The sequence below is a fragment of the Musa acuminata genome, chromosome BXJ1-9 (assembly GCF_036884655.1).
Source record: "Musa acuminata AAA Group cultivar baxijiao chromosome BXJ1-9, Cavendish_Baxijiao_AAA, whole genome shotgun sequence".
Classification (NCBI taxonomy): Eukaryota; Viridiplantae; Streptophyta; class Magnoliopsida; order Zingiberales; family Musaceae; genus Musa; species Musa acuminata.
This window is the reverse complement of record NC_088335.1, coordinates 42206211-42228780: the sequence shown is the minus strand read 5'-3', so window position 1 is coordinate 42228780 and position 22570 is coordinate 42206211. Positions and strand designations below refer to the sequence as shown.

General features: G+C 35.0%; 1 protein-coding gene across 2 annotated transcripts in view; it reads right to left on the bottom strand.

The window, feature by feature from the left end:
* Positions 1-22570, bottom strand: part of LOC103998941 (protein SABRE) — a 36114-nt gene that overhangs the window by 5830 nt on the left and 7714 nt on the right. For both annotated transcript variants that reach the window (XR_010479698.1, XM_009420571.3), the window contains exons 4-16: positions 22119-22360; positions 17519-17723; positions 16406-16579; positions 16226-16303; positions 12822-13070; positions 9697-11811; positions 7055-8933; positions 6524-6624; positions 5118-5474; positions 4887-5005; positions 3525-3777; positions 2881-3105; positions 1446-1585 (exon numbers count right to left, since the gene is read on the bottom strand). Coding sequence is in view for 1 of the 2 variants with exons in the window: in XM_009420571.3 (XP_009418846.2) it covers positions 1446-1585; positions 2881-3105; positions 3525-3777; positions 4887-5005; positions 5118-5474; positions 6524-6624; positions 7055-8933; positions 9697-11811; positions 12822-13070; positions 16226-16303; positions 16406-16579; positions 17519-17723; positions 22119-22360 (6137 nt within the window). In the remaining variant the exon portion in view is untranslated. The remainder of the gene's footprint in view (positions 1-1445; positions 1586-2880; positions 3106-3524; positions 3778-4886; positions 5006-5117; positions 5475-6523; positions 6625-7054; positions 8934-9696; positions 11812-12821; positions 13071-16225; positions 16304-16405; positions 16580-17518; positions 17724-22118; positions 22361-22570) is intronic.

Here is a 22570-nt window from a genome sequence, read left to right as displayed (position 1 = left end):
ATCACTGTGCCGGTTTCCTGCCATATCTTAATGCTGATTATGACATGTAAGTAAGAGGAAAGCAATATAATGGAAGTGTACGATTGGACCAATTGTGCCTCTGGATGTGAATCAGTTCTGTTTGCAGTTGAGAAGACACAGTCCAAGAAATCCGGGATTCATGGTGGATGGTGCTTTTCCATGAGTCTAGCCAGGTACAAGTCACCCTAGAGATTTTCTAGTCCCTTAAATGGGAAATTCTTAAGGAACTTTTCCAAACCTCTCAAATACTACTGAATAGCCTTCACAGCTATTAACATAGGAGGGTACTAATAAATTTCTATGAATTAATAATCACTAGGCACTCCAATCTTTAAATATGATAAGGCATTCCAACTGACGATGTACCAACCTATCAAAACAAATGTCTCTTCTCTTGATGACTCAATTTGCTAGAGTGATGATTACATGTAATAAGAGGCAGCTAGAAACGTAAATTTGCTATATTAATACAGTCCAGGTGCATCTGGAGAGCCGTTAATTACGCATTCTGATCGAGGAAATCCAGTCAGCTTGTCACCGAGCAGATGAATGAAGGAGAATCAAGATAGGCAATGCGAATATTAAGAAGACAAACCAGGATGTTGGTTAATGAGATCCCTTAGAAGGATTGTTCTTTACATGAGTGCTGCATATGTGGATATTTGTTGGATATTAGAGAGATGGACTCAAAAGGAAGGTAGTTCAAGATGTCCACTATTCCATTAAAATCTCCATGGAACAAAATGGTATGCTATTTGCATACAGTAGAGAGGATGTTGCACAAATGCAATCAGGAACAAATCCTTCATCAAATCCATGTGTTTTAGCAAGTTGCACCATATGATTAATGATATGGGTGCGTCCACATGAAAATTATGGGCACCAAGTATCATACTATTAGGTCTATTAGTATGAAACCAACTCCCAAGAGATTCATTTAAAAGGATAGTCAAGTTGGAAGAGGAGATGAAACCCTTGATCGCTAAAATTCACAACTCATAGCAGGTGCTACTTTGCTATGAGAGAAGTAGAAGGCTCCCAAGAGAATATTGGATTTTTTTAACCCTAGGAATCCCTCCCTTTCCCCAAGCCTGGCCAATCCTTAATGGGTCCCCCAAGGATGTCCAAGGGGAAGTTAGCATACTCATCCCCAACCGGGCAAAGAATGGCCAATCACCTGGTTTGAGAAGGTAAGGGCTTTTCCCTTAAGTGCTAAGGACTTCCAACTGGAAAAGGCAAACATGCAGTAAGCTAGTAAGCCATAAAATCGAGTTGAAATTATATTACTGATCTCCAAAGCATTGGACCTACAGATTCTACATGGTGTGAGATGCAATCTGAAGTCTGAACCATACGAAAATTACACTAGTTATCACCAACACAAATTCAAACGACATACACAAGAAAAAGGTTTACTGTCTTACTTGCCCCATTCTGGAGGTGCATTCCAAGCGGATAGAAGCATATCAGATTTGGCGTTAGGGACACAGTTCCTAACCACAAATGACCTTGTAGTGAATTGAGCAATACCAATGTCCTTGTAATCACGATCAAAATCATATATCTGTAAAGAAGTTCAGATAACATAAATGCCAAAATAGAGATCTGTTTCAGACTATGAAATTAGAATGCAACGTTTTCACGAGTTGATGCTTAATGGCATTGACTAGAAAAGTATAGCCACTTACTTTTGGAAACTTGGATACGGTCCTCATGAACCATGTTAATAGAAGAATAATTCAACTATCAGGACTTTTAGGCCTATTTTACTCTTAAACAACTTGGATTTAACCAATTTTATATCCATTTTTAAAACTCAATAAAATTGGTGATGTCAAGTTATCAACAAGAGTTGAACATAAGTTCCATGGCATAAACATAAATTTTGCTTCCATAAATCTGATAACCAGACAAACAATAAGAAAAACCAGAATATGCAATTCTATAGTTTGATGCAGTTGAAATTCACTAGCATTATGGTTGTTAACGGGGATACAAATAGAAAATATAATTAAAGAATACAGTATAATTAACCACATTAAAAATAAAAAAGAATATAGGTGTCCTATAGAAACAGTTTTGGTTGTTTTTTTTTTTCATTACCAAGCAATCTTGATCAAGGATTAAATACATGTACGAGAGGTCAAGAACCATAATTTGATTGTTACACACAAACTGCTACAGTACCAATATTGATCACTAAAACAAAAGAAATATATCTTCAAATGGTACAATTTGGTAGTGATATTGGCATTGTACCAACACATATCACCCAATTTACTGTGAAATTTTTAATCTATGAGTTAAATATCTCATGCCTTCAAATTAGGGCTTCACAAAGGACAATTTCAACTCCCAAGAACTCTATATTATGAGCTTGCAACATCTTGCTGCTCTACCTTGCCTTTTCCCCTTGCATCAATGCCAAAGAGAGGTCAACAAAGGAGAAAAGGAAACCCACTCCTTGCACCACCTCCTCTCAAGTTTTCCTTAAAAATTTGCCTTTCATGGCAAAGACCTAAAGGCACCAGGATCTTTTTATTTACTCTGAAGCACAAGCTGGGGTCAGGCATTATAACACAAATAATAGCATTTCAACAGTCCCTAATTGCTTTCAGAACTTAATCCTTGATCTCACATCCTTACCAGGTCCACACACAACATACAAAGTCTAATAGGATGACCAGAGGTGACATGGGTTATCCAAAGACTCATACGTGTGAATCAGTTCCAATAGGTTATGAACCAGAAAACTGAAATTTGGAAAACCCTTTTCACCATACGTGAAGACGTAGAAAATGTTTTTTTTTTTTTTTTACCTGTGAGAACAAACACATGCAGTTAAAGAACAATACTCACCATTTCGTTAATTTCAGCTTCAGCAAAAGGTTTATCATCTGCAAGCATACTCCATGCCACCTTATTGATTTTAACGGAAACCCTTAAAGCACATGAAGGGCTTTTGGTCTTCTCTTTCTCCATTAATCTTAGTTGGGCAGCTTCCTGCAAAACTGACCTCAGTGTAGAAGAAGCTTCCTTAATAGCCTTACGTATGTTACCCTGCTCTTTCTCCAGTCCTTGCACCTGAGCATGATATCAACTACATCACTAAATTATGATCATAAGAGACAGATATCCTAATGAACCAATAGGTATGAAATTGCAAGTTCAAGCTGATCAATATATTTATAAGTTATGACAGTATAATAACTATGACTTATGAAATTTGTCGACGATGTGGAAGTGATTCAATTAATTATCATCATCGGCAATAGTCCCAAGTATGCACAATTATGACCAAAGAAGACATTCTTAGGAATCTAAATAAAAACATATTAATTAGGGTATCACACTAAAATTATCATTAATATGATTCAGATCTTTTGGTTCTCATGTACTAATATTTTGTGAACTCTATGCATTGCATGAGCAAAAACTGAACATTAATCATGTTAAGGTCGTGTTGAGAGAATGCTTTCCAAATAGTGGTGTTAAGATCCTACCAGTGTTGATTTTCCACCTACAACCATCCACAAATCACCATTTTCTAGAGATAGATCTGTGCCATCAGATATATCAGTAGCAGTTGTTAGGGTCTTAATGTCACCGAGGAGCAATTTACGTTCCCTCCTCTTTTGTTCAAGATTGATCCTTGCAAGATCTACCTCTTCCACACCCTCAGGAACTAATTCATCAGCTTCATCTTCACTGTCTTCATTGTCATCAGAGGGACATGAGTGACTACTTTTAGGAGGCCTGGAAGACAAAAAGTCTCAAATTGAATCATCAGGCACCAATGTTTATATTGTTAGCTTCTAAAAGAGGAATGAGATGTATGTTGCATGAAATGCCAACTACAAAATGGAACAAGCTAAAAGATTAAGTAAAACCACTTCTAAGAGTAAAATCCTATTTTTTTGTCTTGTTCTTACAGTCTTCTAGTGTTGGTTTGAAATTTAAACATTAAACAGAAAATGCTGGATGTGAAACTGATATAGCATTAATAATAAAGGCATGAGATTATAAATGAGCCATTAAATAAATGACCCTAGGCTCCTAGCAAGGACATCATTTAAAAAAAAGAAAAGAGTAGGAGATATAGATCTCCCCAGAGATTAGACATCTTGATCAGTCAAACTATAGGCTTGTACCATATTTTCATATATGGACCTCATTTCATGGCCTAGGCCTGATAGGTTAACCGGCCTCTCAACTTCATTTGGTCTAAACCATTGACCAAAATGTTTAAGCTGAAGTTGATACTAGTATACTCATCAGACCCTTATAAGCCAATCTTAATCTTGTCCACTTCTAATGTGGGACTGATCAGGGGTGTTACACCTCACCTGTAGCAGCCACAAAAGAAGTTCCATGAAGAATGAACAAGAAACAATTTTTTGAATGATGCATGTGCATACTAATTGTAATGCACAATGGACAACATAACCAATCCACATACTGTAAACACTCAAAAAAGAAAAAGACAGAAAATCAGACCAGAAATTGCATTCTGAAAAATATCAGAAATGCAGAATCTAAAGTTTTAAAAAAGTCATTTATAATACTGTTGTTTAAGAAACTTTTCCTATATAATCTTCTAGGTACCTATACAAATAGAAAGAATCGAGCAGTCAACTCATTTTGTTCTAAGGTTAACAGGGTTAAAATTGAGTGTGGAGGCTTTTCCAATTAAAATGTCATGCAATGACAATAATCAAAAGTATTTATTTTGAAAAGGGACTTAAGGTACCTAGAAGGCTATAACCACTATTTATATCAAGCAATTAGACTACTGTTTTGATATAATTACAGATACAATTGACAGAAGTATGGCGAAATCATAGAAGCAATCAAAGATAAATTACTTAGGAAGCCTGGCGAAAAGAAGATTGGTTAGCACATCCAGCATAACCCGGAACTGGCATGATGTCATTTCTGCAGTAATGTTAGGAGAGTTGAAAGTTAGCTCTTTTAATGGTTTGACCTGCAACACCACATAGTAAAAAAAATTAATTTAGTAATCCAGTAGGCTCATGCCAAAATAAACAACCAATGTTGTCATGATTGAAAGACTCAGCATAACAGTTTTAATCTACCTTGAGTTCAGAAGTTCCACCTTTGTACTGTGTGTACTGGAAGTACATTTGACAGGGCATAAACACTCTCTCCAGTAAAGGACCAGTGCGTTTTACATTAGGTGAGCCCTTAATAATTTTAGGCAACCACTGAATTCCAGCACCTGGATCAATATCTGTAGGTGCAACATGGGCTTGAACATTCTCAAGCATCATAGATAGCTCCATTCTTTTCCACGTCATTTCAGGCACATTATCAGGAATCACCACATTGCTGGTGCTAAGGGCGTGCTCTATTATGTCATGGCCAACATGTAAAACTGCGCGAAATGAACGAGCTAAGACACGGCCACTGGCAGCAGCAAGCAGAAACCTACCCTGTTATATGGATGAGATTAAATTCAAGTTAGCAATACATTTCCATAAATCAATTTCCAGTAAAGGAAAATTAGTGAAAAAAAAGTAATAAAATTTTCACTCTGATGAATAAAGAATGCATAAGCCATAGACCCAATTCTAACAATTTCTGTCATCAAACAGATATACAGACAACAAGATTAATAATTGTCACTCCTCTAGCATACAAGCTTAATGAGTATGTCATGAGCAGCATCCTCTTGAAGCCAGTTTAATAGAAATCCTGATAGTGCTCAGACAAAGTTTAACTGAACACTCCCCAAAAAAGTGGGATCCCCAATATTTTTCTTGATTCCATTTGTCAGAGAAAAAAAGAATAAATGAGCAAGAAGAAGGAAGAGGCGAAAGAGAAGAAAGAAGGAAAGGAGGAAGGAGATTATACAAATTTGATTCTCTGATTCATATCCCCAGATCCAGCTAATGAATTTTAGGTTACCTTAAGCGTGACTCCCAATAATTTAAAACTTCTATCATGGTAGCTTTGCTGTATTTATACAATGAAGTCCTATGACAAGATATACCTACACTGTTGTTCAGAACTAAAAGAGTTCTATCTTAGAAATTTAGTTGGGGAATCAGTCTTTGGGCTCTTCAATAAGTGGTATGCTTTCAATGAAGACATGGAACGGAGTAAAAAAACTCCAGTTTGCATCCTCGGTTTTGCAGCTTGTTTCTCTGAAAACTTATTTCTCTCCATAAGAAAATATTGAAATATAATACAGATGTGTAGATCATGTCACAGTTTTTCAACTATTATCTAAAATAATGACAAAAGAAAGGGATCTGAATATTCTAATATTTTGAAAAAATTAATAGATGCCCTAAGGCATCGAGCATAAGAGAAACTAGAACATACAGAAGAGAAAAGAAAAGCAAGAAAATATGCTCCATTTTTATATTTAATAGAATAAAATTTAGAAAAACTTTGATCAAATATAATTTCTTAACAAATTTACCATGTTTTTGTTATGTCATGATTATAGGTAAAGTGCATTTAGAAACATGCTTACTTTGGCTTCTTCCGAGTGCAGATTGAACTGAGGCTGGATAACATTGACCATGAAGTGGCATGTACCCTCCTCATCAGTGTCACAATCATTTTCTTGCTTCACTGGAGGCAAATAAAAGTTAGTAATTTGTGCATTCCTCATGAAAGTAACTCTAGAATTTAACATATAGCTCATCACTATACATAGTGGAAAAGCACTTCCACTTCAAAGCCACTGTCTCAGAATTACCAACGGGGCAACAAGCAAGCCTCACTTGGGGTTTCCAAAGTAACAAAAAATTCAATACATCAGTTATGGGTAAATCGTGGGGATGTGGACTACTAAAAATAATCATAGGAGGATGCTAATGTTATGCAATCAAAGAGAGCAGTCTTTCAATAATTAACATTTATGCACTGAATCCAGGAGTCCTGCAACAACATGTGTGATGAACTTAATAGTAGCTTTTAGTGGTCAAAGTCTAAAAACACAAGGGTATGTGCCAAATATAAGAATTTAGAAGCTGAAAGAAAATTTTCTTCTCTGACATACCAGTCACAGCAGAAGACGACGTAGAAAGAGATGAATCTTGTCCCTGATTCTTTTCATGCTGCACTGAAGTAGAACTTTCACTAGGAGAAATACAAGGCACAGAATCGACGGCTTCTTCAGAAGGCAGATCAGTCTCATCTGTTATTTGTTGTCTCTCAAGTAATTTTCTTTGGGCATACTGTTTAGAAGGAGAAGGTTTTGGACGTGCAAATGCCTTTGATATTCCACCTGCCAAGGACGTAATAGCAATTCTGTTTTCCAGTGTCCACAAGATCTTAAGGCCATAAACAAATACACGCTGACAATTGTCAGCAACTACTACATTAAATCCATCATCATCAATAAGATCGGATTGTGTATGATCACTTTCACTTCCTTTTTCAACTTCAGCTATCACAGAGGTCACTTCAAGATCTTTTCTGTCATATGCTTGCCATGCTAATAGCCTTGTTGGATCAGCCTTTGAAGTTTGTCTTCGTACAGTGAAATAGTCAGAGTGTAAAAGAAAAGCATCATCTTTTTTCTTGTCTTTGCAACCATAGTCACAGTTCTCATTACCTAGCTTATCCAACGGTTCACTTCTTGAACTCCTCTGTGCTGTTTTAATATCTTGGGCAATAGAAACTTCATTTATTTGGTCTAGACACACCATTAGCATGTGAATATCAACACCCTGATAAACAAGATCAAGAGGTTCACGCTTGCAATCAAAAGTAAATTGCTGCTTACCACGACTAAAACAGATTTCAAATTTCAACTTTGCTGTTTTAACTGCCAAGCCATTAGCAGGATCATCATCTCTTAAAGGTGTATGACGGATGCAAAAAGGTGTAGTATCAAGGCGGAGAAAAAATTCAGTCATAACCCTGTCCAGTGACAAATTACCAGACCTGGCAACTCTTGGAACACCAAAACGTGGACACCGTGAGAAAATTCTTATTTTGTTAGGAGGAAGGTAATTAAGAGTACAGAACTTGGATAACCAAACAAGGTCATTTGCACTAAAGCTCACAGTTGGGGAATCAATGGACTTAACTGCCAACTTTTGAGAAGATTCACTTGTTGATCCATCTGATTTCTTCTCCACATCATTAGAGGAAGCAAGTTTGTTATCAGTAATTTGAGAGCCATTCAGCAAGAAGTTCCACTTCAGTGAAAGGGAGGTTGAGCGAAAGGGATCATAGACTTTCGTCCGTGGTTTTCCTTCAACAGGAAGTGAATGGAGATAATGATCAAGTGGATTACCAGAGTCACATCCCCACTCCATGGATACTTCTAAAAGAAAAGTAGAAGAGAACAGAAAAGGACCACAGACATGTGATGGAGGCTTTAAGCTGAAACTGTCCGTCAGACATTGTAGACTGCTCAAGTAAACCTTAAATTCCCTTGCAGAAAGGCCTATGTATCCATCTCTCTGCTGTATTTCCATGTTTGCAGAAACTATTTCCAATTTATCTAGTTTCTCATAAGGGTCACTTGTACCAAGGATAAACCATCTAGTCTCAGTAAATGATAAAGTAATTTTCCCATGAATATAGTACCTCATGTCATCCCACCATGGTAAGCTGCGTTCTTTCTTAGGCAGCTCTTGTACTGATGGATCAACAGCTGGAACTTGTGAAGTTACTTCGTATTGATCAGGGCAACTCCTAGTTCCTAGATTAGCTCTACGGAGAGCAACCGTGAACGCATAGCTGATATCAGCTAAAACAGGTTCATGTCCCACTCCAAAAGATACTTCCCCTTTTTCAAAACTTATTGGCAGATCAAGGTACACTTTATTTGCAGGAGTTGTACCACTAGCTGAACGCATCATACGTACCTTCCACCATCTCCCTACAAAAACATCTTGTAGTATTTGTGGCTGAAAACTAGTCGCCTATAGTAAAAAGAAAAAAGAGGGTTAGCTCCGCAGTTAAGATGTCACTTATCAGTGTTATTGAGACTTCATCAATTGCCAAAACATTGTAGAAATTATCATCTCAAATTAGACATCACACAAATGAAGATAGTAAGAACATGCACGACTAAGCCTTCTTATATTATCAGTCTAATATTCCAAAAATAATTAAAACTAAGTTGTACAACTGTTTACATAATTATACAGGTAATGAAAATTAATAAACAATATCTACTGCATTTGATAAATATAAACAACTGACTTTCAGATTGAGATACAGAATTTACAATATCTACTATTTAAGGTTATAATGAAAAAAAATATTTTTAGAACAAATACTGCATTTTTATAACAAAATTTACATAACAATATGTTTTAATCAATTACATAGTGAATGATCCATTCCAATCTGTTAATTCTCAAACAGACCAGTAAAGGCAGCAGTTGGAATGATTTGAACTTCACGCAGGAAGCTCCAAGTTGTAGAAAATGCTAAGAAATATCCAGGAAATATTTGAAAAAAATATTTCCATAATATTACCCATTATTATTTAAGATAGGTTCTACTTAGCATATCTAACCCTGAATAAAGAAAAAGAACATAAAAGGTTATAAAAGAAGAAGAGAAAAACTTGACAGTTATTGGTCAACAGTACACTCATAAAGCATTCCATTGTGTATAAACATGAAATAAGAGGATATTTGCTTCATGGATTAAAAAATTAACAATTTTTCAGTTTACCTGTTGAGCTATTACAACACGTCCTTGACATTTACCAGAACTTCCACAAAAGATTGGGTATGTATAATCTCTTATTTGCACTAACAAGGATCCTGCACTTAAAACAAAATCTCTTCCATACAACCGGGAGAAAGGTATATCTTTGTCTGAGCATACAGGATCAGTCCTTTTTATAAACTCAACAATTCCAACATTGCCCTTATCGATCTCTGTCAGAGTCACGTCAAGTTCTCTAGCACATAGTGACATGAGAGAAGCTCTATTAATACTTGGTTTAAACCCAGATTGAAAGCCTCTGGTGGTTTCACCTAATCTTTCTGAGATGACTATTTTTTGGCATGCCTCGTAATATGATTGGAAGACCTTCTTATGAATCTCCGTTCGCAAACGTTCAACAGATGAAACATCAGATGCATCAATTTCAATTTCTTTGTAAAGAATCTTCTTTTCAGAACCCAGTGCATTCGGTTCCTGACTACTTGAAGTTATACTGGAAAGAAGATCATCAAGAAACTTCAACCTAACAGCTGCTTCACAAACTTCCTTCTTCATTAACTGGTAATGTTCATCAAGCCAGCCCTGGATGGGTTCTTCCTCGATTTCCACAGTTATTTTGCGGATCAGTAATCTCACTGATCTTAAAGTTGTGGATTTAGTCTTAGCTTTTCTGGTGCTATGCTTCTTTCCAGGAAATATGAGGTCTGTCTTAGCAGCATTAATGAGTTTTATACATCGCAATGTATCTTCAACTGCATCATCAATGGCACGTAACTGCAACCTGTAAGGCATGCAGATGTAGATATCAGGACTTTGAATTACCCAATCCCATGTGGTGACCATCTGTGATTTTGAATCTTGCATATTATGCATGACAGATACTGGGACACGGGAGATCTGCAAACGACTACTTTTAAGTATTCTGGCTTCATTAAAAGAAACCATAACTTCCTCAAATAAAACACCTATTTTTGCATTCTCAGAGAAGATGGACTGCACATGAATTATTGTTTCCACACCATCTGCTAGCCCAGCTGATATTTTCAACATTTCGACATCAACGGCAAAAACTGATTCTCGTTTTTTATGTTGTTTTTCAGTTGAGGCTTGATCAGAAGTTATTTCCCTTTGTGGTACTGACACTGTATCAAGGGATTCTTCCTTCATCTGGCTATCAGAACCATGGAGCTTCTGGTTATGAAGCAGAGATTTCAAACTTGTAACAAATTCAAGTAGTGCTAAATGAACATCAGGCTCCCACCTGACTGATAAATCAGTCACATTTAAAAGAGAACACAAAGCAGTGTCGTTAAGGCCACCTGAACGTCGCACAAACTTTGCTTTCTGCATATCGAGCAGTGTCACTTCTATACCAGGATTCTGTTCTTCTGGATATTCATAGTAGAATGACCTAGTTCTATTGACTTCAATCTGCATGGAATGCTTTTCCTTGTTGAAGACAAATCTGAGATGTGAGATCTCAAGAGACATTGAGAATTTCAAATGCTGGCAATCATTGAGCCTTATGGATGTTATGCTTGCTTTACGAGGTTTCCCATCAGCGGAAACACTTATTATAACTTCACCACCCTGAGAACCAAAATTAACACGTTTGGGGTCTGCAACGGTCATATCTTCTAGACTGGTATCACCAAAATATTTAATGGAACACTTTTCAAGACTAAGTTTCACAATGTTTATCCCTTTTGCAGTCTCTTTCTTAGAAGAATGAGCAACCTTATCTTTAGCCATTTTTTTGCTGGAAGAAGACAAACCTTTTAGCACTTCCTTGAAGGACATTATGGTCTTCATAAGTGATTCAACATGCTTAAATCCAAAGAATATTCCCATACCAGTCATATCAACAGCAAGAACCAACTTCAACCTCTTAAGATCATGCTCATCATGTGATTCTGTTTCTCTGTGACCCAAATCAAGATTCATTTGCTCAATATGCACCAATGAGCCTGAGATAGTTTCTATAGCTGCTAAATTTTTATCCAAAGATTTCTGATATGCATCGGCGGTGTCGAAATGAAATTCACCAAGTTCTGCATGTAGTTCAAGTCTCTTACTTACAGTGTTACTTGCAGAAAGATGAGAGGATTGCAAGCATCCCTGCATCATCAAGGTACACGCAAAAAACCAGAGGATTCATAAATGAAAGACTGCAAAATTGCCATGCTCCATTACATATTTCTAAATTATATAAGTTATCTTTCTTTCAGATAAATGATGTAACAGAATAACTAAAGAAATCAAACAAATCTTAAAGACATGCCATGATCTTGATCAGAAGGCTGTCAATCCACAGATTAATATAACTATCCAAAGAAAATCAAATTTAATAAAGAATTCATGCATTAAAGAAAAAGGAATTGCATAGACTGCTTGGGTAGTATCCTGGAGCAAGGTATTAAATAACAGGCATATCAGTCGGTACGGGTTTTAAGAGGCCATCTAGAAGTTTTAACTCAAAACCTTTCAGATCCTCAGTACAAATGTCAATCTCCAATAAAGTTGAACCAGAATGTTCTTAAAACATGGATAAGTCCTCTACATCATTATTAATTATTTTCTCAATTGGCCTATTCAGTGTATCCCCAGTATCCATTTCTAATCAATGAACAAATGTCACAATTTGCAACTACATCCTCAAAGAGTTACAGTGGTAATTCTCAAATATCAGAAGTATTTTTTCTCTGTCATAGACATCTACATAGACTGACACAAGTTGAATAGAATTTGTAATCACAAAATTCAAGAAATATGTAATATAGTTATTCAGCATTATTTTCTTGTTTACTGTGACTGCACCAAAATATGGGGGACCTGCATCTAAGATGTCCTGTAATAGAATTTGAAAATAACTTTAAGATCATGTTACTGCAAGAACACCAATACATAAACCAAGCATTAGGAATTTTCCAATCAGGACTCCCACAAAAGTTAAAAACTCCCTACATATTTCAGTTCTACAACCCCATATTCTGTTGCAATGCAGTTGGTAATGTTTCATTCTTTCATATCACAATAAAAACAAAATGGTAAGATGATTTTAGATAAATCCAAACTTAAAATTGAGACAGATTTCGGTGATTATGTATAAATGTTATGAGATAACTTACGTGATACAAGGGGCAATCATTGAGATCATAAACCATAATATTCATATCTGGAGCAGAGACTGTGCATCTCCACATAATAGTGTCCGTGCCATCTGTTGATCTTTTTTCATGATAAGAACTTTCTTCACGAAGAACCATCTGCTTCTTTTTACCTAATTTAAGAGAAAGCCATGGCCTAAATCTGCTAAAGATAAAGTTGCAACTGATTCTTCCAAGCTTGACATTAACCTCAGCATTAATAGGTAGAGGCTGCCACAAGCGAACGAGTCACGTATAAGTAACCAGAAATATTAGCACCTAGATAGTTGAGTATTATAAGCATGATAGATTTTTAAAAAGAAAAAACAAAAGAATAAAGAACAACAAAGTCTAAGGACAAAAAAAGAGACGTGAAGTTCAACTAAGAAAAGGTTAACATTTCCACAATAATCATCTGGTTCAGAGAAATCGAGATACAGATTATCTCGAGCTTCTAGTTTAAGGTGATGGTAACTTACAGAAGTCAAATTAACCTCAAAAACTCTATCTTGGTGGGCTTTGGTGAACTGAATAAGACTTACTGCTTTATTACCCTAACCCAACAAGTCTTTACAGCAAGGAATGCACAAATGACATGTGGCAGGACTGCTCACCTGTAAGGCTGTATCAGTCGTGGACAAATGTTTTCCTTGAAAGTCCAAGGAATCCAATTTCTCTGGTATGGCATGACCAGTATTTACCAATCCAACCACTGTCCGGCATGAAGATCGCACAATTTCGGGCTATTCATATGCAATATAAGACTTAACCAGGTGGTAAACCCTTTGAAACAAGCTGACTGTCTGACTCAGGCCTGGTAATAAACCTAGACCGATGGTAAGACCGACCTGGTTTTTTTATTTTCTTAATCCCTAAGATTAGAAAAAATTAAGAATCCTAACACACACTCTCATGCATTCTCTTTATTCCCTTGTGCCTACATCTATTGCCGCATGTGTCTGCATCTGCCACATGCATCTACATGTTTTTAGCTTATTGACACTCTTGCAGTAATCTAGACTGTTCTTCAAAGATTAGTTTGCTTCCCAATTTTTAGAGAACAGTTAAGTCACATCAAGGACTTTGCAACCAATTGAATTGCAAGATAATGTTTATGTTGTCAGTTCATTAAGTTACATGATTGTTATCATACTCTATGTTTTAGCTTATTAACAATAATTTAATATAGAAACTGACTCACAAAAGTCCAATATGACTATTCTTTTACATGTCCAAAAGATACAAAGAAAGATGTACGCTAATAATATTAATGGAATTGTAGAAACATTATGATGAAATTGTTGATGTAATCGAAATCTTTGAGCAAATTTAGAATCATCACCATCTTTGGTTCAGTAAATCCACTTATTTGTATCAAGGGATATTTGATTAACTTTATTTTATCAAAACATAGCGCACTTTTAATTTTATATAAAAGAATACACAATGTGATAGAATATAGGTAAAAGCAATCTTCCCAGACATTGACATTGCTTATTACTTGGTGACCTATCAAACTGGTAACTTACCAATAATCAGGTCATGCATCGATCCACTTGTATACTATTGTACAAGGATTGTAATTTCAGTCCGTAACAATGTACCGAGCCCTGCTCAATACAGTATGTATCGAGACATACAGACAAAATCATTAAAATAAACCTTCAAAAATACCTAATTAGCTTTATTTTACTATTATAAATATGTCGAACACCCTAAAAAGTATTAAATACGTAATTTTAATCCAATATTGTTCAAATTACAATGAAATCATCATTAGATTCACTAATCACACTATTAACATAATTAATTACCTACTAATTATTTCTATTTCATCACTATAAACATGACAAACACACTAATAGACATTAAAGACATTTAATTGACCCAATATGAGTTAAATTTCAATATCATTGTAATTAAATACTCTAGTTACAGTATTAACATAATTAAGTAATCCCTAATTAATTCTCTTTTACCGCTATAAACATGTCAAATGCCCTAATAAGTATTAAAGATATTTAATTTATCCAATATCGATCAAATTTTGATTAAATCATCATTAAAGCCACTAATTATAGTATTTAAAAGCTTAATTAAAATCTAATTAAACCTATTATACCATCACAAACATATGATTCAATCCGCACAAAATATAAAGATCTGAACTATTAAGTGCCTAATTTTAAAAAAATCAATATTAAACACACTAATCACAACAGTAAAGGCCTAAATTACTCCCTAATTAACACTATTCTACCATCAAAAACATATTAAACAACATATTAAACATTAAGTCATATACCATATAGAATAGACTTAATCATCTCATAAATCAATAAAAATCTAGAAAGAGAATATATACCTCTTGATTAAAGTATTCTTCCTCTTAATCCTCCCAAATTAGCATCCTAAATTTGATCCAATCCACAAATCGTAGTTTTGTTGAGTTTTGGATAGTGAAAATGTGAGAGTAAGAGAGAAATATGAGTGAAAAAGAGTTTGAAAGAGATTAAGAGATTGAAAAAGTGAAATGAGTTGAAAGAGGGGAGAGGAAAGAGTTTAAAAACCCTTTTCTAAGCCTCAAATGGTCAAATTGACCGTTTGAAACAGGGCAATCTCAGCCCTTGATCAGTAATGGTCGAAATCCAACTGTTACTGAATGGTACAGGTCAGTAATAGTTGAATTTCAACCGTTACCGCCCGGTATAGACCCTATATCTTTCAATATGGGATCAAGTGACCAGTATCACCCGATAAAGGGCGGTCCACGTACCGGTATCCTATCGAACCGGTATGTATCGCCCGCATCAGGCAGTATGCATTGGTACAACAAACCTTACTATTTTATGGGTATCAAGCTATATGTTCTAAAAATTGGTACTTGGTCATCGGTCAATACCAACTGATATGGTCAAAAAATTTTCAACTCTTAAGCATTGTGCTTATCATCCTTTCAAGCAAGGTCCGCCGTACCGTATCGTATCGGCGTTTCGACCCAGGCTCGGTACCGGTATGGTACAGTATACCGCTCGGTACACCCAGGTGTACCGAGCGGTACACTCAGGGTACCGAGCACTGTAGCACCGCTATAGTGCTACAGTGCACTGCTACAGTGCTCGGTACGGTATAGGGCGGTCCGCGTACCGCTAGCCTGTCGGACCGGTACGTACCGTCCATACCGGGCGGTATGGTCCGGTACGACAGACCTTGCTTTCAAGATTTAATGGAATAGCATAAGCTACATGAATGTTATATAGAAAGTCCATGTAAAAAGGATGATAAGTATGATAAAAAACCCAATAGTCTGTTTTCATAAATCATAATATAGAAAAGGATTTGGATAGTAAGTGCAACAATAAGCCAATAAAGTGTAAACAACTCACTTGCATTGGAACATCAACTGTAGCTATAACTGTGAATTCCAAAAGCTCCATCACAGAAGCATTGCTTTCTCTAAGGAGCTGTAATGAGAAGGAATAAACAAACTCAACAAATACAATGTATATAGGCCATATCAAGCAGGGTATACCTTAAGCAAAAAACTTATATGAGTAAAAACATACATAAATTTTACTAAAATCCATGTTGAGAACAAAGTTTGATGTGGCCTCTCCAGAATCATCATATACCACAGATTTAGTACTTGTCAGCAGGATGCCTGTCACAGTACTGTTTGCAGAAATGTCTTGAGCTTGGTGCACAAATGTGATGTCTAGTTCACGGATGTTGAAGTTCACCTTCAAAATAATAAATGAACATTGTTTGTTTAGTAGCATTCTTTAAGACTTCAGTTGAAATTTGATACTCGTCCATACTTATAATGAACAATCAAACTTATAATCATGAAAGCAGCAACAGGAAAAGTCAAAACATGTTATAGCCTTATAGGAGAACCAGATGACCTGAAAAAGTTTTTGATACTGCAAAAGAGGATTGCCCTTAAAAGATATACATATCATAATAGCACAGCAAGTTGCAGCATAATCGTCAAACAACATATTCCGTATCACACTTAAAATGTCATTCGAAAATAAAATATGCAAATGTTAGTTGCTCAATGATAATGCAAACCTTTGTTGTAAGGATGTCATCATTTTAAGCAACAAGAATACACAAATTAGACCATCCTAGAATTCAAGTAGTTGAAATAGGTAGACGTGTACCTAAAGCACAAAGGAGAATGCAATAATTAATGGAGAATTCATGTTCAATGAAGAGAAGGGTCTTGATTATGCAAACAGGCCAAGAAAATGGTAGTAGAACATGATGTGCACAACCTATATGGTAGTAAATAGCACGTGTTTCATTAACATTTGAAAGTATTACATTGAAGTTTTTCTGACACTTGATGTTATTATTATTACATGGTATGCAGCAATGTCCATTTATGAAGCAAATTGGTTAGATCTGTTTATTCTGATTGCTAACTTGAAATTTGAAGCCACTTTCACGAATTTCAATAGCTTTTCCTGATTTTTTTCCAAGACCTTTTATAATGTGGATGAGTTGTGCATATACTATATAGTACTTCCATTTCAAGAATATTAAGGTGTTCTTTTGAAATGTAAATTGACTTTCTGTAGCAAAATATCTCAAAATTTGTGAGTCTCATTAGAAGTAAACATCTGAAAACTAAATGAACTATACAAAAATCAAGTCCCATAGGGAGATTGAACCTTTTCAGGAAATGCAACAATATGCTTCTTCAACGACGATGATTTTTTTTCAGATTTCTTGGTAAAGTCCAAAGCACCTTCTTTGCTGTCATCAACACCCATGGAACTGTTTGACTCCTTGGTTTTGACAAATAGGTTCTCCCTCAAGTTCACAGTGATTGCTCCAAATGTCACATCCAAATTCCCAAATTGGACTCCATGTTCCCTGTGTCAGATGATTTGAGAAGCCTTCAATCTTTCATTCCACCCAAGAAATGATACAATAGGACATGACAAGAATAACAGATAACTTCAACAATTATATGGTACACAAGTTTGTAATTGGTATTTCCTCTTTACTCTCTAAAATAACAAATCATAGTATGATTATTATATTACTTTCCATATATAATGATTATAAAACTTTCCATAAACAGTGTGAAATCCATTTAGTGCATCTAATGCACAAATAATCGGACCTACAACTCTACAAGTATGCACCAATTACAAAACCTACAAGTACGCACCAATTACAAAACCTAAAGCTTTCCATGAAACTGAATAAACTTTAGAACTTCATGCCACTGGCAATTAATGGTATTTAGTAGAACGTGAATCAAACATCGTTCTGTATTGTTGCAGAATTTGTCAATGACATAAGGCTTCCTAAAATCTAAGTTCCATAGAATTTGGCCTGACATGAACTTATCTCAAGATTATAAAAGCTTATAATTCTTTTTACACTTTAGATGGGCTGCCAACAAAAGGCAATGTACACTATTTACATTTAATATTTGATGTTGAAGTTATACAAAGCAGAACTGATCACCAAAAATAGTTACGACTTTACGGCTTTATTGTTATTATTGTTGAGAACAATATACCAATAATAGGAATCAAAAGGTACTATCAAATGCACACCATCATTTTTACGCTCATGCAAAATGTGGAAAAATTAGTTTTAGAAATAAAGAAAATTATAAATGCTAATGAGCATCTTACATACATTGATGGGGGAATAATATTGTAATATCCAGAGCTAATCAACAGCTCACCACACTGGATTATGTGTAATATCAACCAGATGGCATGCAGTCTTGCCACCAAGATTAAGAAGTTCTATGCCAAAAGAATGTTAAAATTTGATTCTTTCCACTTAGTTGTCAAGACCACAAATCACTTGCACATCTACCAGTCAGGATAAGAAAGGTTTGCAACTTTCAATCATATCAAGCCTATCATACAAGTTGATCGAAACATGGCACAAATTCTCATGCCATGTCAAGTTAGTCTGGTTTATACTCTTAACAATGTGTACCAAACAACTCAAGCCTCAGACCAATCCATTTTTCCCTTTTGGGGCAGAAGGAAGAAACTACTACCATCATATTCCTTTTTTTTTCTGAGATGAAAAAAATGAAAGAAAGAGAAAGTTCACTAAAGGGAAATAAATAATATATAAGTACCCACAAAACAGACTCCAGATAAACATAAAAAATGAACCTTACTCCTCACATGAATGGAATGTCACGAGCATGGTTCACCTTACTGATCCATACCAGTGTACTGATCGACCATTAGTGTACTGATCGACCATTGCTATGGTATGTACCGAACCATACCGACGCACCAACACATGTTACATGAGACATACCGACAAACTGGTATGTACCACTCATACCTGTCCCTTATCAGATCAGTACATACTATCCATACCGGACAGTATGCCGTGGTACGGTGAATCTTGGTCATAAGCAAGATATCATTAAATAGGGCAATAAAACATCTATACCTCAATCTCGACAAACATTTGAATAGGGATGTAATATTGGTACATAAAATAAGGACTCTTAGCCAGAAATACCCTAGACAGGAAGAGAAATAGAATCACAATGGAAAAGATGAAAGGAACATATGTTTCTTTTATTTACTTTTTAGAATAAATTTAAACTATGATTAGGTTATTCATCATTTTTGTTGTTTTCCAATTCATTATCAGTTACATTTCTGCAAGAATGATAAATGGATGATGAAAAGGATGATGTATGCAATTTAACAACTTAACAAAGATAAAAGACAGGCTTATGACTTAAGATGTGCATAGGTAAAGATTTCGTTGTCAACATGACTAGTAGCTTGGTCATTGACATGAAAAACAAATTTACCAATATCTTAGCACATGTAACCTAAGAGATAAAGATTGACATTATTGGGCAAATGGTGGTGGAGGCTATTCAATGGAAGAGACCTACTTTACAATTTGGATTAGACTGCTAAAATTTGGTAAGTTTTGGATCTGTTATTTTGTGATGGATAATGAAACATATAATCTAGCAAAATCCTTTGAGAGAGAGCTATCACATGTTGAAAAAATATGGTTGTTTGATTGATGAAGCTGCTAGCATCTCTGCTATGATTGTTGATATGCTAAAGATGTAATCTTCAATTTATGGGACAAGAACAAACCCACTGGACGAGACAATTTGTTGATTTTCTTAAACTATATTTTTGTAGTATTAATCTTAAAGAAGAGAATATTCCACTATATGAAAATTGGAGTCCATGATATAATTCGTACGTCTATATTTTGAACTTCATAGTTTTTTTATATTGATCCTGATCAAATTAACTGTTTGGTAGTAAATTATGGGATGAAGCAAAGAGGAAAGAAAAGGATTTTTTTACTTTTTCTTCCCAATAAATCACAAAAAGGTTTCTTGGAGAGAGTTGTATCCTCTCCAATTTTCTCCTACTTGTTGCATCCAAACAAAATAATCCACTTCTCTTTTCCTCACTTCTCTCTATCCAAACAAGCCATTAGAGGTTATGGTAATACCTGATATCAGATAGACCAAAGTGCTTTATTGGGTTAATTATAAAATGGAAGATTAACTCGAGTTATTTATGTTGTAAAATGGAAGATAGATGAAACATGTTGGTGATGGTTTTGGCCTTATACAACAAAAGATTGTAGCTTCACGAAGGAGGTTTGAAGGAAAATCTTCTGGCACTAAGTTTCGGCACCTCCTTCTCCTACTTGAACACCTCTGCTGCCTCCTCCTCTGTTGCCGCCTTCTGCTCCTCTTCCATTGCAACCTTCTGCTGGATACCAAACCAAACTAAGTGCTGGTACACTGATTGTACCAGTCCAGCTACTGACTGGTATCAGTACTGGACTCAGATTTAGAAACCTTGCTTGAAGACATATTAAGTCTCGGCCAAACTTGTCATGCTCAAACTAAAAGGTACAAGTATTGCCCCATAAATCTAATAGTTAATAGCCCTAAACCTATCCCAGGAGCAGGCCAACATAAAGATTTTAACTTATATCTAGCAAAATTATAAATCATTATTTCCCCTCTATCTTTAAAACCATATTTCATTATGTAAATAAAATAAGATGATAGGCTTTGACTATCATCAATACAAGAGAAATATTCTTCTTACATGATGATGTTTCAGTTGTGTTCAAACTGCAAAGAAACGAAAGCAGCTAACTTAGATACTTGAATGGATTTCAGTGTGGAACATAGACAAGGGATAGATATTGTTGTAAAAGTTTATGAAATATCAATACAGATGAAAAGATAGTCTACATCAATTATAAATTACATCAAAAACCAAGAAAATATTTTCAAGTGCTAACTTATTGCCATGGTTTATCAAACTATACTAACCTTCATCTAAGTTAGAACTTAGAAGCAAGGTATACAATTTCGAATGATACAAGACGGTACATACCGGTCCGACAGTAAACCGATACGCAAACCGTTCGCTACCGGACGATATTTTTTATTTATAAATTATATATATATATATATATATATATATATATATATATATATATATATATATATATATATATATATATATATATATATATATATATATATATATATATATATATATATATATATATATATATATATAAAGGCGACATCGCCTCGTTTTTCTACGATGTCGGCCTGCTTGGGGAAAAGAGAGGCGACGTCGCACTTTTTTTTTTTAACTTTTATATATAAATATATAAATAAATAGATATATAAATAAAAGATTTTATATATATATATATATATATATATATATATATATATATATATATATATATATATATATATATAGAGGCGACATCGCCGTATTTTTCTACGACATTGCCCCGCCTGGGGAGAAGAGAGGCGACATTGTCGAATTTTTTTTTTACTTATATATATATATATATATATATATATATATATATATATATATATATATATATACCGAATGGTATACCAAACGGTATACTGCTCGGTATACAGTACTGTACCATACCGAGAGAATATCGAAACTTCGGTATGATACGATATTTCAATCCGTACTTAGAAGTTAGAAGTATAGTGCATATCTCTGTTTTTACGAGTTTAGCAGATATACAACTTCTTAATTGCTAAATATACTCTAGGCAGTTAAATGGACAGGAAAATTGCTCGAAGTCTATACATTTCATTTTAAAAGCTTAAGCATGCTACAGGAAATGAAGTCAACATGAGCTGTAAAGTATAAGCCAACTTGACTTAAGTAGCTAATCAGTAAATATGCATAAAAGCTGTAAGACATTGAGCCCATCTTTCTATCAGTGACTAACCTTTCAAGCTCACAGATTACTGATATATCCTCACACAGCAAAGGAATTTTTTTTTCCACTGAAGCTGAATATGCTGGCCTTTCTACCGTGAAACTGGATGACTGGTCAAAATTATGCTCTGAATGGAACATATCAAAAAGAAAATTTGCAAGTTGCAGATTAAGAATAAAAGTAGGATTAGAATTTCCATGAACTGATGCATCCACTCGCAGTCCCTTGACTTGAGCTGTAAATTTCGGCCCCTAAAATGTTCATAGGACAAGTAATTTAAAATAATTAGAACCTTCCATCCAAATACGACAGTTTGAATGCAGGTAAGCATAATAGCAAAGGCACTAATCCAGTAATCCAGAATTCTGCAGAAAAATTGATGCTTTTGAAGATTAAATTTGTATCTTGAACTTAAATATTCTGGAATCGAGAAGTTTCAGAAGCACTATTATGTTAATACA